Genomic DNA, 16,518 nt, shown 5'->3' with positions numbered 1-16,518 from the left:
GTGTATGTGTGTGCATGTGTTCAATCCTAAAAACAGTTCTAAAAGGCGCTATATCTTCTCATAATGAGAGAATAGTTGAATAGAATAGTGTCAGGTCCTTAATCTGGTTTGTTGCCATGCCATTTTACTTCTCATTTAATATGTAATTTGTTAGCATTGAGTTGGCAGTAAAAAGTTCTAGTCAGTGCTTCACCTTTTGCTCATGAAGTTGCTGCTCCAGCCTCTGCTGCTCATCACTGCCACACTGGCATTGTGCGCTTAGCATTTTAATTTCCACCTGCTGGGCTTGAACTTCTGCGCGAACCTGTTTCAGTTCCTTCTCCAGCTTCTCTTTCTGACGGGTTTCCCTCAAGCACTCGTTCTGACGCACCTGGATATCCTGCTGCAGCTGGTCAAAAATGTTCAAATTTATATCGAACAGTGTATTATCCGGTTATCCGTTTGATAGTGCATTGTCCAATTTGCAAAAACAAGAGGTAAAAAGGAATATAAAAAGGAAACATATTGAACTCTATGGGTTAAAATAATAGAGTTGTTTAAATACTATGATGATTACTGTAGCTAAGCAAACAATTAGCTGTCAGTTTTTTTTTTCATAAATTTTTCTGTCTCCAAACATCTGATTCTCCAAACATTAATAGTCCACAAATTAAATTTGTTCCTGTAAACACTTATACAATAACAGCTACATGTAATCATTACCAAGAAAATTCAACAATGCCTTCTGTCCTGATGACTTCCTGTGTCTGAAAACATTAAAAGGTTTACCTCTGACTGTTACAAAGCCCTGACACTGCTGACTCTCTCCACATACAGAAAATAAGCACATTTCTATTACAGAAACACTTAAAAATTACAGCCATACAAATTAGCTGTTACTATAGCAACAATAACAGACTAATATAAACTGTCTGGGCTGCTGATGTTGAAAATGAATCAATTTTCTAACCAATCAGATTCAGAATGTCATGATATTCATGATACTTCATGTTAATAGATTTGCCCAAAATGATAATGTTGCCGAAGAAATTTTTAGGTTGACTTTCTGAAACTACACCGCTAACAGTTCTTCACTTTTCAAACTGGATTTTAATTAAGGTACAAGAGAAGGTCCAATATTTGGGCTCTCAGACATGCCTGGATATTCTCAGGTATTTGAGTAAAAAATGCGTAGCACGACAGGAAGCTAAGATCAGTAGTGTGCTACTGAAATAGAAGCATGTCACTGAAATTGAAATTGTAGTGTGTAGATCGTGAGGTTTGGCATCGGCACGTAAAGGGTTTGTTTTCATGCACGCTACCTCTGTCTAGTGTTAATTTCATCAAACGCGACGAGACGAAATATGTTCGTCAACAACCTTTTTTTCATGACTAAGACGAGACGATGACAAGACTGCACCACTGTCCAAAAACGCTGACTAAGACTAAATTAACATGCATTATTGTTGACGAAAAAAGACAAGACGAAAATGTTTTTTAAAATAAAAACTAAGATAAAATCTCTCTTCATTTTCGTCTACAATTGTCTCTGCTTTTTCATCTGCTGTTGCGCCTTTAAAATATTCAGAACGAGTTCGCGGCTTCGCGCTGTTGCTCAAGTTACAGGTCCGCGAAGCGGATCCCGCATATTACACTGCTACCTACCGAATAAATCAATAATTTGACACAAAATGATGATTTAAAAAGGAGTTTATTGATTTAAAAACGATTGTATTGCTTCCTCTAAAGAAAATAGTGTGCTCCATCTCTACGGTTAGAATCCTGTGTGTCCATGGCAACGCTCTGTTTTTCATGGCAACGGTGTGTTATAGTTCGCAGCGGTCTGTTATCAAGAAATAAAATAGTGTGTGTGTAGAAAGAATTCGTCCACACGCCGCTCAAAAAAAATAAAAATAATCCTGAGCGCAAGTCCACCCTAGGTCTAGGCAGGCTTTTTGTGTTAAATTATATTCCTGTCGCTGCGCAGGCTCTTTTATTGTACATGACAGCTTATGTCCCGATGACCGGTCTTTGCATTACGATTAAAAGCAGTATCAATAAAGTAAAAAATGTGATGTGCAGTCAAGTTTGAGTGTATGCACTGTTTAAACGAGTAGTTTAAAAGTGGTAAAAAGAGTAAAAAAGTGGTGACAGAAAAAACTCAGCACCCCCAACCTGAAAACTCTTCCCATGCCCTTGTCACAATCACATCATAATCAAAATGAATAATTAGGCTTAAAAGCAAATGTATATGTAAGGGAATCAAGTTTAACAATTACATGTAATATTGCTCCAAATATGATCAATAATTGTGTGTGCAATACCATGTATAACTTGCATTAAGTTGGTAATTTATATATATATATATATATATATATATATATATATATATATATATATATATATATATATATATATATATATTACAGTTTTGATCTTAGGCTTTTCATTAAGTTATTTATTTCCACTATAACACTTGTGTTCCTGATATTATTACATTTAATGAGGCATTGTTGTATTTATTCTTACAATAGATTCCAGATGTGGTCAAGCTACAATTTTTTGACTAAAACTAGACTAAAATTAAAAGACTTTTAGTCGACTAAAACTTGACTAACAAAAAAAAGATATGTGAATGACTAAATATGACTAAAACTAACAAGGACATTTGGCACAAGACTAAGACTAAGACTAAATTAAAAATAGGTGACGAAATGAACACTACCACTGTCTTCGATTAAATTTAATACAGCTATCCTGTGACCAACCGTGCCAAGCATCCAATCAATTCTCCCTTAGTCCTGTGCTTGGTAAACAAAACAGAAATCCCCACCACCACCACCACCACCACCACCACCAGCCTACCGTTGAGGGAGTCATATCTCTCCATAATGCCAAGGCCAAGTGTTTCATTTGCAATCCTTTCAGTCTCAAAAAAAATGATGTTGCAGGGGAAAATAACAACTAATGTGGAACTAATGTTTTGGGTTTAAACAATTATTGAAGTATGCACACATTGAGTATTGATTTGCTGACTGAATAAGGATGCTACAGACAAAACACTAAATAGCCCTGAACGGCAAAATAAGTCTTCCTGGTCATAAAGCGCAATAAAATTCCAAGGAAATCCAATGAGCTACAGCTCCACTGAAGTAAAACTGTGGAATATTATCAAGAAGAATGGGCTGTAAATAAAAAAAAGCTTCTGTGAAATTAAAAGCTAAATTAAACCAGAGTCACATAGTGGCTTTCTATCTGCATTAGTCAAAATGGTCTGTGTTATTGTGAGCATAAGTAGCATTACTGTCACTGAACTGAATCACATATTAGAGTGTCTGTGTTTAAATCAATATTTTGCTCCTAAGGCACAGAGGCACACTTAATATCATCTGTCCACAGTTCATATCTCTTTGTGTATATGTGTCATTAAAGCCATCTGTGTAATATTATGTTGGTCCTCTGCTTCCAAAACAGCTCTGACCCGTCAAGGCATGGACATGTACTCTGCTCTGAAGAGCTCTGAAGGTGTTCTCTGGTATTAGGCACCGAGATATTAGCAGCATATCCTTTAAGTCTTGTAAGTCAGGGCCTCCATGGATCAGAAGTTTGTCCATCCCACACATGCTCAGATTAATATCTATAGGGAATTTGGAGGCCAAGTCAACACCTTTCTCATGTTCCTCAAATAATTCCGAAACAATTTTTTTGCAGTGTGGCAGGGAGCATTATCCTGCTGAAAAAGACCTCTGCCAATAGGGAATACTGTTGCTATGAGGTATTTGCATTTTCAGCCCAGCAGTGTGAACTTGGTGGACCGGGAATCAAACTCACTTCCTCCCGAACAGTGGTTCAACACCATAATCTTTAAGCTACCACAGCCCACGAAGGTATGTATTTGGTTTGCAACAGTGACAGGTAGGTGGAACGTGTCAATGTAACATCCACACGAATGGCAGGAACCAAAGTTTCATTCCAGCAGATCACTGCCCAGTGCCTGCTATCACACTGCCTCCATTGGCTTGCCTTCCTAAAGATCATCTTGGTGCCATCTTTTCCCTATGTACGTGATGCACTCACTTCCAGTCATCCACATGATTCAGCAGACCATGTCACCTCCATCCATTGCCCACTACAAGCATGGTTGGTAGTGTAGAGGGGTCAGCATGGGCACTATGAGTTATGTAGTCTCATATACAGCAAGCTGTGGTACACTGTGTGTTCTGGTGCCTTTGTGTTATAGCCATCAATGACTTGAACTTATGCTACAATAGCTCTTCCATTGAATCAGACCAGATTTGCCTTTGCTCCCCACACTGTCTTGGGCATCCATGTCCCTGTCACTGGTTCACCAGTTGTACTTCTTTAGGCCACAGTATTAACAACAACTACTAGAAACACCTCACAAGACCTGCTGTTTTAGAGATGGTCTGACTTTGAGAACTGACTGTTTACTTGCTGTGTAATACAACTTATATAATGTATTCATTCCTTGACAGATGCGAGAATGTCACAATGTTACAGTATACTTACACTATTGTATAATTCAAAAATTACAGTGAACAATATAGGAAAGTGATGAGTGTAGGCATGGGCCCACCTATGGGCATGTAGGAATTTAAGGGTACCTGTAAGATGGTATCCTGGGCCTTCATGTTCTCTTCCTCAGCCTCATGTTGCTTGGTTTCGGCGTTTTCAAAACTGTCTCTGAGAGTCACCAGCTCTGAGAGCAGCTCGTCTCTCTCAGCCATCAACTGCTCTTTCATTTTCAATAGATTGCCCACGCTGCAAAACAAAACCCACTCAGAGCACTTAGCCGTGGCTTTTTAGCACAGCTGAAGCATCAATTAGCACTTGGACGACATGGTGCACTGGGTTCTAAGAAACATACATACAAGCTGTGTTCATGAACACGAGTGAAGTCCATTTAACAGTTGGTTTTAAACTAATTTGCACTGTTTGTACTTCCTGCAATTCTGATCATTATAATCATAACTTTTTTTAGAGATTAAGTTTGCACACCCCTAATACCAAATTGATATTTAAAATATTGATTATCACAGCTGAACTATCTCCCATTCCATAACCTAAATGTATAAAGGTTATGGAGTTATTGCTTTTCAGACTATTATTATTACTCTTACATACACAATATGTTATATTACATATTATATAGAATATATCATCTGTTATATTTTATCACAAATAAAGAATAGCTTTAATATTATTGACAGTGTGGGTGTGTGTGTGTGTGTGTGAGTCTGGGAAAACTGCCAAAAAAGATGAAAAATCTGTTTTAGTCTTTTTTTCTACCTATAACACAGTTTGACCCTTTACCTACAAGCTCTACTATACCACTCTAATATATTTTACCAAACCATGGGGAAAATATTTGATTTACTCTGTACTCTTACCTAGGGCTATCTTCCTACAAATATAATGTTAGGTAAGGAGTCGGTTTATCAAATGCAGTGGTATCTGTCTGAGTAAAACTTTCCGTCTGAGTAAAAGATGTATAAAAATGTTGTTGTGTGATTTTCTAACACTTCAATTGTCAGAAGGTTACGTGTTTTAGTGGAATGGACATAAGCCTAAACAATTCAGGCCAATCAGTTTAGTATGTAATGCTTCTGTTTTTTTTCCCTTGTACTTTCCATTGTTCTACTTTACTTCAGGTTAGCTGTAGTTTTCAGACTAACATATAAAATAATTAATATTTTAATGAATTATTTTAATAATGTTAATTAATTAACAGTAATACCAGTCATTTTAATTGCAAAATATGTACATATATCGTCGCTGTTGGGTGGAATCCTCGTATCTCCAAAACCGTTATTTTTCAGGAAATGAAAAAAACACCGTTCCTTATCTGTGTAATAAGGAGGAGGCATACGGCTGTGGATCCATTTGCAGCAAAAAAGAGTTTAATATATAAACACAGGCAAGGTCAGACAAGCAAAGATCAGAATCGGCAAACCACTAAGTAGGACAGAAGGCAGAATCGGAATCGGGGACAGGCAAAGGTCGGGGCAGGCGGCAAACAGTCAGAAAGTCAGAGAGGGAAACCAGAAGAGACAACCGAAGGACAGAACACAGGAAACGCTCAGAATAACTGTACAATGACAAGTCGAGACCTCGCACAGGTAAGAAGTTCAGGCGTGGTTTTATGTGAATGGGAGATGAGGAACAGCTGGTGCGGTAATCCGGAGGAAGGGTGGCTGATGGGAAGTGTAGTCCGGAAGCGCGCTAGTACTCCGGGGACGCGTCTCTATGGCGACGCTCGCACGGTGGTTCGTTGCACATGACAGAGCCCCCCCCCCGCGAGCGGCTCCCGACGCGAGGACGTACACAACGCCGGGGTCGGCCCCGAGGACGGGGTGCTGGTCTCCCTGGGTGCCGTTGGTGGAACTCGGTGGTGAGCGATGGGTCCAAGATGTCCCCCGCTTTCAACCATGAGCGTTCCTCCGGACCGAAGTCCTCCCAGTCGACCAGGTATTCCAAGAGGCCCCTACGCCGTCTGGAGTCGAGCAGTTCGCGAACTTGATAGGACTCCTCGCCATCGACCATCAGCGGCGGTGGCGTGGGCAGATCCGTGGAGGGGTCAGGATCCTCACTCGGTTCGTCGGCCGGTTTTAGCAGCGAAACGTGGAAGGTAGGTGAAATGCGGTAGGTGGCCGGTAGTGAAAGGCGGTATGAGACGGGGTTAATACGCCTGAGGATTCGGAACGGACCCACGTACCGGGGACTGAGTTTGCGGCAGGGTAGGCGGAGCCGGATGTCACGAGTCGAAAGCCAAACCCACTGGCCGGGTTGGTACTCGGGATGTTTCCTGCGGTGTCTGTTCGCCTGGGTTGTCTGCGTCCTGACGGCTCTTCGTAGCTGTCGGTGGGCCGCGGTCCACGTCTCCCCGCTCCGATGAAACCAGTCATCGACGGCCGGTAGGTCGGTGGGCGTGTCGGACCATGGGAATAAGGGAGGCTGGAAGCCGAGGACGCACTGAAAGGGTGTCAGGCCAGTGGCTGGTTTGAGAAGAGAGTTCTGGGCATATTCGGCCCACATCAGGTACCGGCTCCACTCGTTCTGATTGTGGTGGCAATACGTTCGGAGAAATCGGATGATTTCCTGGTTGAGGCGTTCCGTCTGACCATTGGACTGTGGGTGGTATCCTGAAGTGAGACTGATGTTAATGTTTAGCCGCCTGAAGAAGGCTTTCCAGACCCGTGAGGTGAACTGAGGGCCTCTGTCCGAGACGATGTCTTCTGGAAGACCATAAAAGCGGAAAACGTGGTTACAGAGCATCTCCGCGGTTTCGAAGGCGGAGGGAAGTTTGGTGAGCAGGATCAGTCGGCAGGCTTTAGAGAATCGATCGATTACGGTCAGAATGGTGGTGTAGTTGTCGGATCGAGGCAGATCTGTGATAAAGTCCAGTGCTATGTGTGCCCAGGGATGCTGTGGGATTGGTAGAGGATGTAGTAATCCCGCGGGTAGTTGATGAGAGGCTTTGGAGGCGTGGCACACCGCGCAACCGTGGACATGCTCGCGTGTGTCTGCGGCCAGCGACGGCCACCAGAACTCATTCTGGGCCAGATGAGTTGTCGCGGTTATGCCGGGGTGACCGGAGGCCAGACTCGAGTGCAGCAGGTTGAGGAGCGGAGTGCGCAGGTGCTCCGGCACGTATGTTTTTCCGGAGGGACACTCGATCGGAGGCTGCGTTTGGGCGTTGGCGTCGGCGATCTCGGTCATGATGTCCCACTGAATGGGTGCTATGATTCGAGTCTCAGGAAGGATCGGCTCGGTGGGCGTGTGCGGACCCGACTCCCGGTGTATGCGTGACAAGGCGTCGGCTTTGATGTTCTTGCTCCCTGGTCTGTACGTCACGGTGAACTGGAACCGAGTAAAAAACATAGTCCATCGAGCCTGGCGTGGGTTCATGCGTTTGGCAGAACGCAGATACTCCAGATTACGGTGATCAGTGAGAACAGTAAATGGGTGTTGTGCGCCTTCCAACCAATGCCGCCACTCTTCAAACGCTGCTTTCATCGCTAGGAGTTCACGATCTCCCACGTCGTAGTTCCGTTCTGCAGGGGACAGTTTGCGGGAGAAATAGGCACATGGAAACATTTTATCGCCGGGTCCCTGTCGCTGGGAAAGGATGCCGCCGATTCCCGTGTTGGAGGCGTCCACCTCGACGATGAATGGCCGGTTCGGGTCAGGGTGGTGGAGGATAGGGGCTGTGGTGAAGCTCTCTTTTAGTCGGCTGAATGCCTCGTGTGCCTCCGGCGACCAGGTGAGCTGAGTAGAGGCTTGTCGTGTCATCGAGGTGAGGGGTGCAGCGATGGTACTGAAGCCACGGATAAAGCGGCGATCTCGTTCCTCCGGCGTGAGGTGTGTATAATCGACCTGCATGGGTTCGGGGTATTCGGCACGTGCAGGACGTGTGACGGCGCGCGGGGGAGCCCGCGCCCGTCGGGAGCGCATCAGATTGTCCAGTTGGATGGAGAGATCCACGAACTCTGACAGGCTCCTTCCCTCATCCCGACAGGCCAGCTCAGCTTGGAGATCCGGATTTAGATCCTTGCGGTAAAGCAGTCGCAGGGGGCGTTCCCCCCAGCCTGCTTCGGCGGCGAGAGTGCGAAATGTTAGGGCATACTCCGCCGCGGTGCGATCGCCCTGAGACACGGCCAACAAGCGCTCCTCCGCGCTCTCTCCAGAGGCGGAGTGATCGAAGACAGTACGAAACCGGGCGAGGAAAGCCTCGAACGTGGGGAAGGTGTTCTCTCCCCACACGGCGGTGGCCCAATCCAATGCCTTACCAGTAAGCAGAGAACAGACGAAGGCTATACGGCTGTCCTCCGTAGTATACAGGGTCGGCTGCTGCGCCACGAACAGTGAGCACTGCATCAGGAAGCCCCGACAGCCTCCTGGTTCGCCGTTAAACTTTTCCGGAAAGGCGAGACGGGGTCCGGTGGCAGCAGGAGCGGGATACGGCGCGGCCTGGGGAACCAGTGCTGGAGCTGGTGGATTCGGTGAAGCGGCGGCTCCTTGTAGCCCTTGTAATGCCATGGCGAGCTCCTGTGTGAGCTGAGTAAGGCGCGTAAGCTTGGCCTGACTGGTGACCTGAGTGGTCAGCTGGGCGACAGCTGCTGGATCCTCGGTTGGCGTGGTCTCCTGTAATAAGGAGGAGGCATACGGCTGTGGATCCATTTGCAGCAAAAAAGAGTTTAATATATAAACACAGGCAAGGTCAGACAAGCAAAGATCAGAATCGGCAAACCACTAAGTAGGACAGAAGGCAGAATCGGAATCGGGGACAGGCAAAGGTCGGGGCAGGCAGCAAACAGTCAGAAAGTCAGAGAGGGAAACCAGAAGAGACAACCGAAGGACAGAACACAGGAAACTCTCAGAATAACTGTACAATGACAAGTCGAGACCTCGCACAGGTAAGAAGTTCAGGCGTGGTTTTATGTGAATGGGAGATGAGGAACAGCTGGTGCGGTAATCAGGAGGAAGGGTGGCTGATGGGAAGTGTAGTCCGGAAGCGCGCTAGTACTCCGGGGACGCGTCTCTATGGCGACGCTCGCACGGTGGTTCGTTGCACATGACAATCTGCAGTGCACAGGGTTTAGTCCGCGTTGCAGTGGATTGTCTTGCGCTAAATTCCTGTCCTCAGATGAGCACCAGAACTAGCGGGGGTCAAGATTTTTTTTTCTTTGAGCCCAGTGTTTTGAAGACATTTACCTCAGAAGACGTGTTGATTCGATTGCGAATCTTCTTGAGGAGAAATATGCAGCGAAGGAAGAGGTGGACAGTTGAAGTGTCCAATGGAGTTATGAGATTTGCGCTCAAGCTATTTTCAAGACTTTAGATTGGTTAATGACTTGTAAAAATAACAGACCCACGTGGGGACTGACCAATAGCATCGATATGTGAAAAAATATGAAATTGACAACATTTGGACATACAAGGTTTCCGCCCGACAGCGACGATATGTACTATTTGGTAAGTTGTACCTCATCTCAGCACATCTCAGCACCTTGTTTAATGCTATATACTGTAAGTGGATCTTGTAAATTCAGTTATTTCAAAGGCTTTCTGAAGATTTTTCCAGGTTTCTACACATACATTCTTATTGACATTTAACCCCAGTCAGATTGCATTTAACTCGGGCCAGTCTGATCTGAGCACCAGGACCGATGTTAAAATGAAATCTAAACAAGGCCTACTTAAGTAATGTATTTTCTATCCTGAAATATTTCAAAGCATGATGTTGTTATTTGGTTTATATTAATAAAAAATAAAAAATATCATTTACACCACACACCCACCTCTGTTTGTCAGCTGTGGATAAAGTAGCAGCTTGCTCAACAAGTTCAGTAAGAGTGTTTATTTCCTCCTGTAGAGTCTTAATTTTGTCTTTATTCAACTTCTCCTTTTCATGTGCCGCATCCACCATTTCCCAAGCCTTTTCGATTTCCTACGAGTCAAATTTCATGATAAAGCATACTGGATTATCTAATCTGATATAGGAATCATCAGAGTACTCAGATTAGCAAATGAATCGTGATCCTGAAATTTGTCGGTACATAAAACAGTCGACAAAACTCGGTTCCTAAGCATATATACAGGATCATGTAAACAACAATCATCATATCATTTTTAAAACATAATAAAACATAATAAAACATTTGAACATAATAAAAGTCTTTTCTCCTACACCATTAATTGGTCTGATTTTATTTCACTAACAATAATGTTGTCTAGTCACATATTAGCTTCTGGGATCATTTTAAAAACTACAAATATATATACCAGCTAAGCATGAAATGGCTAAGCATATAAAGAAAAGTTTAGAAATCTCATCAGAAAAGGCCCAGATCTCTAATTAATCTCTTGTTGCACAAAATATTTTCATCTTACAAATCATATCAGCCCTGAATATGAAGGTCACACCACCAAGTCTTCACGGGTCCACTTAGATCCGAAAACCCGAGGTCCGACCCGAGACCTCGGGTAATTTAAAATGTCTCGGGTAATTTAAAATGAATGTGTTTTTTACCGAACAGATCCGAGAAGACCCGAACTACTGTATCTCGTGTGTGTGCATCAACTCGAGTCCTTTTCCAAACTCTCCTCTGTTTGCCAAGACCACTTGCGACATGTGGCTGGCAACGTGTGGCTGGTGGTAAGCTAATTTTCGTTGAAACAGACCTGTCAATCAATTTTGAATCCACGCTGTAGCGGTTACTTTAGTGTAGAGTTATGCAACATTCGGGTCCAGTCCGGTTAAAAAAAAATTGCCAACGGGTCGGGTCGGAATTGGGTCTAATTTTTCCGGGTTTGTCTCGGGTCGGGTCTTTCTTAAAAAAAAAAAATTATGCATGTCGGGTTCAGGTAAAAAGTGATTCGGGTCACTTTGGGTCGGGACATTTCTTTAGACCCGAGAAGACCTCTACCACCAAGAAGTAAATTAGACTTTTAAGTGGCCTTCACACTGCACACGACAAACGACCACCGATAAACCGGAAGTCATTCATTTCCTATGGAGAGTCGCAAAGTTGCTGCGTGAGGTGCCGACCATCTGTGGATCCGTAATTTTCGGATCCGTTTTGAGTGTTGGATCCGTTAAAAAAATTTGAACTTGTGTGACTACACTGCATCTGATATGCCGACCGGATGTGATGCATTCCAATGTTGTCCAATCAGGTTTGTGTGCGCGAGGTGATAAGAATTATTGAAAAGTATTATTAACTTTAGTAATTTTTAAACTTTATCAAAAACAATCTTTTTGTTTTAAATACATTGTTATTGATAAAAAAGTAATAATTTATTAATATTTATATTGTATTATTTTTAATGTTGTGTCCATGTTTCCTCAAAAATTATTCGCGGTCTTTTTGGATTTATTGTTGCATTGATTGTTTGTATTTACTCACTCACTCATTTTCTACCGCTTATCCGAACTACCTCGGGTCACAGGGAGCCTGTGCCTATCTCAGGCATCATCGGGCATCAAGGCAGGATACACCCTGGACGGAGTGCCAACCCATCGCAGGGCACACACACACTTTCATTCACTCACGCACTCACACACTACGGACAATTTTCCAGAGATGCCAATCAACCTACCATGCATGTCTTTGGACCGGGCGAGGAAACCGGAGTACCCGGAGGAAACCCACGAGGCACGGAGAGAACATGCAAGCTCCACACACACAAGGTGGAGGCGGGAATCGAACCCCGACCCTGGCGGTGTGAGGCAAACGTGCTAACTACTAAGCCACCATACCCCCTTGTTTGTATTTACTCCTTCAATAATACATTCATTCATTCACCATGATAAATGGAGGGAGAATACAGGCTCTTGCTTTTGCTCTCCTTTACTGCAGACGCAAAATAAAATATTGCAAATCAGTGTGTATAAAACACTACCTGACTCGGAGAAAAAGTCTCGGTAAGTATCATCATTTAGTGCAAGAGTTGCGCCTTAATGGAGGAGATTTTCGTGGTTATTTTCAGTTGTCACGATCATATAGTAATGGGTTTTCCGAGACCGCGAGCTTCTCTCCCATGTTGATGTCTACACGATCATATTGCACATTCCGTGCGAAATCCAACAGTCATGTCCGTTTGTCATGTGCAGTGCGAAGGCTGTTTTAGACTTTAGAGCTAGTCAATGATTTGTTGATTTGTTATTTTTGTTAAATTTGCATTATAAGCAGCATTTTTACACCTAATGCTCATTACTCATACTACACCTTTTTTAGTGAAATAATGGTGGTCTGGTCCTCATGAGATAGCTTCAGCGCCGTCACCACTTTGACAGAGTTAGCGCTTATCTCTGCTTTCAGCTCTCGACATTTTGTCATCAGCCTCTTTTCATTCTCATGTGATTTCTTCAAGGTTGTGATTAGCTTTTCATATTCTACTCTGAACTTCGCCAGACTTGTCTCTCCTTCCAGTTCATTCAACACATCCTGGAACTCCATCTCCAATGTTTCATATGAATGCGCTTCCAACTTTGGCTTCTGGGAGTTCCCCTACACCAAGAGCACATAAAAACAAATTGCAAGCTAATTTTCTGTTTCTCTGAATGCATGGATACAATTGGAATCCTGTAACGGTGACCAGTGACGTTGAGGTTGATTTGCTTATATGAGGATTTATTTAAGTAAGACCACAAAACTACATTTAATAAATTGCTTCAAGACACTAATCACAGAATGTTGCTTGGGAAACACATTAATGTGTCATCAGTTTTACTCAGGTGTCAGAGTACATATAGTATACTAATGTGTTGGTGATGAGTTTCAATACAATTTTTTGAAATCCTAAAATCGCAATGGGATTCACTATTGTCATTAATTGGTATACGATAGATAGATAGATAGATAGATAGATAGATAGATAGATAGATAGATAGATAGATAGATAGATAGATTTAAACAGCATCCTGAGAATTCATACCTAAGTTCATCCCAGTTTATAATTTTTTTTATTTGTTTGTTTATTTTGTTTGAAAAATAAAACATGAAAACAGAAGTCGACAGTAGTTACCTAGTAATTAGCCATTCTAAGTTGCTTTAATCGGTCGAATGGTTTTCTATAAAGCCGAGAACATTAAAACAGTAAAGGTTTTTTTTTTTGGTTCCCATCACTGCTTTGTCCTCTGAGCAGTTGATGGTGTTTCTGACAACAGTCTTGGTCTCACTTGGTGGTCTTGGTAGAGAAAACCTTAAATGTTAAACTTTTTATATGAAACATTTCAACTCTGAGTAGTTTTAAAAGGAAATGTTTTAAAATAGAGAAACATTCAATCCATTTCACAATTAACAAAATAGTTTACCTCTATGTCAGGCTTTAGGGCCATTTAGACATATACAGAGCATTTGAAGATGATTTATATTGGTTATAGATTGATTTATACAGGATCACTACATATAAAACATTTAAATTGTTACGAATTAGGGATCATACTTTTCTCTTTGCTGCCATCTGGTAAGCGCTTCCGTAGCCTGATGGCAAAAACCGAGAGACTTAGGAGGAGTTTCTTCCCCCAGGCCATCAGGCTCCTAAACTCAAAACCAGCCTCTTAAAATCTTCATGTCTCCACTTAATATTCACTTTATCAGTAAGATATTCATCATTCACTACCTCACATTGACATACTGTATGTGTCAGCCTGTTTGCACATTTGCCTCTTGCACATTCCTGTGTATCATAATATTTAAGACTAAAGTATAATGCACATATGCACATTGCTTTTTGTACATCCCTGTGTATCTCAATATTTATGACTACAGTTTACTTTCATGCACACTATCTTTTATTCTATATGTAATTCCACAGTATACATCTTCTTTTATATTTTATTGTTATATTTTTATTGTTTACTTTTATTTCACTCTGTGTTGTATTTTTTAATCTGTGTTGTATTTTTTAATAATTGCACTGTCCATGGAGCGGACCTGATTCACATTTCACTGCTAGTTATATATGCTCTATATAATTGTGTATGTGACAAATAAAAATCTTGAAACTTGAGCCAATCAGCCCTATATGCTCACTACACAAATTACGTAAGGCTTTACCTCCCCCTGCCTCATTTTACAGAGCATGTTAATGTTTACTGTGTAGATGACAATATAAAGCGGAGCTATCCATCTGGCCATGAAAAGAGAAAAAAGAAACAAAATGTGAGTGAAATGCGAGAACAGCAATCAGGTAAACTTGTGTTTTCTTCAAGTTTGATGTCAGCAAGAGCAAATAACAGTAAAGTTAAGTTGATGTGATTCTGTCTCTAGTCTCTATCTGACTAGCTAAATTAGCTGTGCAGTGCTGCCAGTGCATCTCTTGGCCTATCTGTCACACAACAATTTTTTGCGTGAACATTCGCATGAATAAACGCCCAAGGGCAACAGTAAATAATGAGGTAGGAGGGCCCCTTAACAGAATTTTGCTTAGGGCCTCAGGGAGGTCAGGATCTGTTCTGATGGTGGATCAGTCTAACTATCCAAAAGTGTTGTATAATCAAGTGTTAGCAAATGTTTCTTATCCTACCTCCATTTTGTATGTTTTTAGTGTCCGTCCTGAAACGTAAATTTGTCTCTCAAGCTCAAATAAGAGCTTTAGTATTGTATACAAGGACAAGGTTTAAAACAAAAAGTAAAGCTGTGAATCGTTAACTATCTCGCTGTTTATGAAACGCGTCTCCTCTTGCTATGCAACCACATGAAGCCCCACCCCCACCCCCCAGAAAAAGCTTCCACTATCAGAATCGGAATCAGAATCAGAAGGAAGCTTATTGAAAAGTATTTTTGCTCAAACAAGAAATTTTAGTGTCATTCGCTTCCAGTACACAGAGGCAACAACACAGAAAACTAGAAAGTACATTTCCTGAAGAAAATGTGAATGGTGCTTGCACGTGGCAAGGTCCCCTCATCGTGCTGAGTGTTTTGATATGTCACATGTCCATGCTGTGCTAATTTTTGATTTTCACACCAGAATACATGTGAGGCACTTCCCCTCACTGTGCTGAGTGTTTTGACATGTCATATGTCCATGTTGTGCTCATTTTTGATTTTCACGTGACGTCACGTGACGTGACCAAAACACACGTGAGGCACTTCCCCTCATTGGGCTGAGTGTTTTGATATATGACACGTCCATTTTGTGCAAAATTTATGATTTCGCTTATTTTGGGGGCAAGGCTACACGTGACGTCACGTGGTGTCGAGTGCCGTCACCAGATGTCACCGCGAAAAGCGGCTACTGAAGGTTTGGACATTTCATGTCAATACTGCAGTCATTATGGGATTCTACTTATTATTATACTGCATACAGCAGTACATGCAATTCTTAATGTTGAATGAACAATAGATAGATAGATAGATAGATAGATAGATAGATAGATAGATAGATAGATAGATAGATAGATAGATAGGTGTGTGGTAAATGTATTGACTGTGGGCCAATACTTTTGGAATCATTGGATTGATAGTGTGGAGTTGATAGTTACATGTATTGAGAGTCTCCTTTACATCTACAGAGAACAAAAGAATTTTAAGAATTCCCCATTCAAGTCTATGGGAAAAAAAACCCCTTTGAGCTTCCGTACCGGGAATTCTGGAATTCTGATCGCTTATAAAAGTCATAGCACACCTCTCCTCAATGAGCCGGTCGATTTGACACCTCATTTATGGGTCTAGCACAATAGCTGCGGGACAAGTTTCGCGCCGAAAAAGTGTCCGGAAGAATAATAATAATAACTAGAATGTACATTTCCTGAAGAAAATGTGAAAGGTGCTTGCACATGGCAAGTTCCCTTCATCGTGCTGAGTGTTTTGATATATGACATGTCCATGTTGTGCTAACTTTTTGATTTCGCTTATTTTCTGGGCGGGGCTACACGTGACGTCACGTGACGTTACCAAAACACGCGTGAGGCAGTACCCCTCATCGTGCTGAGTGTTTTGATATATGACATGTCTATGTTGTGCTAACTTTCTGATTTCGCTTACGTTGGGGGCGGGGCTTAACGTGACG

General features: G+C 42.4%; 1 protein-coding gene across 1 annotated transcript in view; it reads right to left on the bottom strand.

Moving 5' to 3' along the window:
* LOC132842443 (cilia- and flagella-associated protein 58-like) overlaps positions 1–16,518 on the bottom strand; it is a 164,673-nt gene that overhangs the window by 137,033 nt on the left and 11,122 nt on the right. The window contains exons 2-5 of the mRNA XM_060865117.1: positions 12,732–13,013; positions 10,302–10,450; positions 4,605–4,761; positions 194–388 (exon numbers count right to left, since the gene is read on the bottom strand). Coding sequence (XP_060721100.1) covers positions 194–388; positions 4,605–4,761; positions 10,302–10,450; positions 12,732–13,013 — 783 coding nt within the window. The remainder of the gene's footprint in view (positions 1–193; positions 389–4,604; positions 4,762–10,301; positions 10,451–12,731; positions 13,014–16,518) is intronic.

This window comes from Tachysurus vachellii, chromosome 3 (assembly GCF_030014155.1).
Source record: "Tachysurus vachellii isolate PV-2020 chromosome 3, HZAU_Pvac_v1, whole genome shotgun sequence".
NCBI classification, from domain to species: Eukaryota; Metazoa; Chordata; class Actinopteri; order Siluriformes; family Bagridae; genus Tachysurus; species Tachysurus vachellii.
This window is presented reverse-complemented; position numbering and strand designations above follow the sequence as displayed.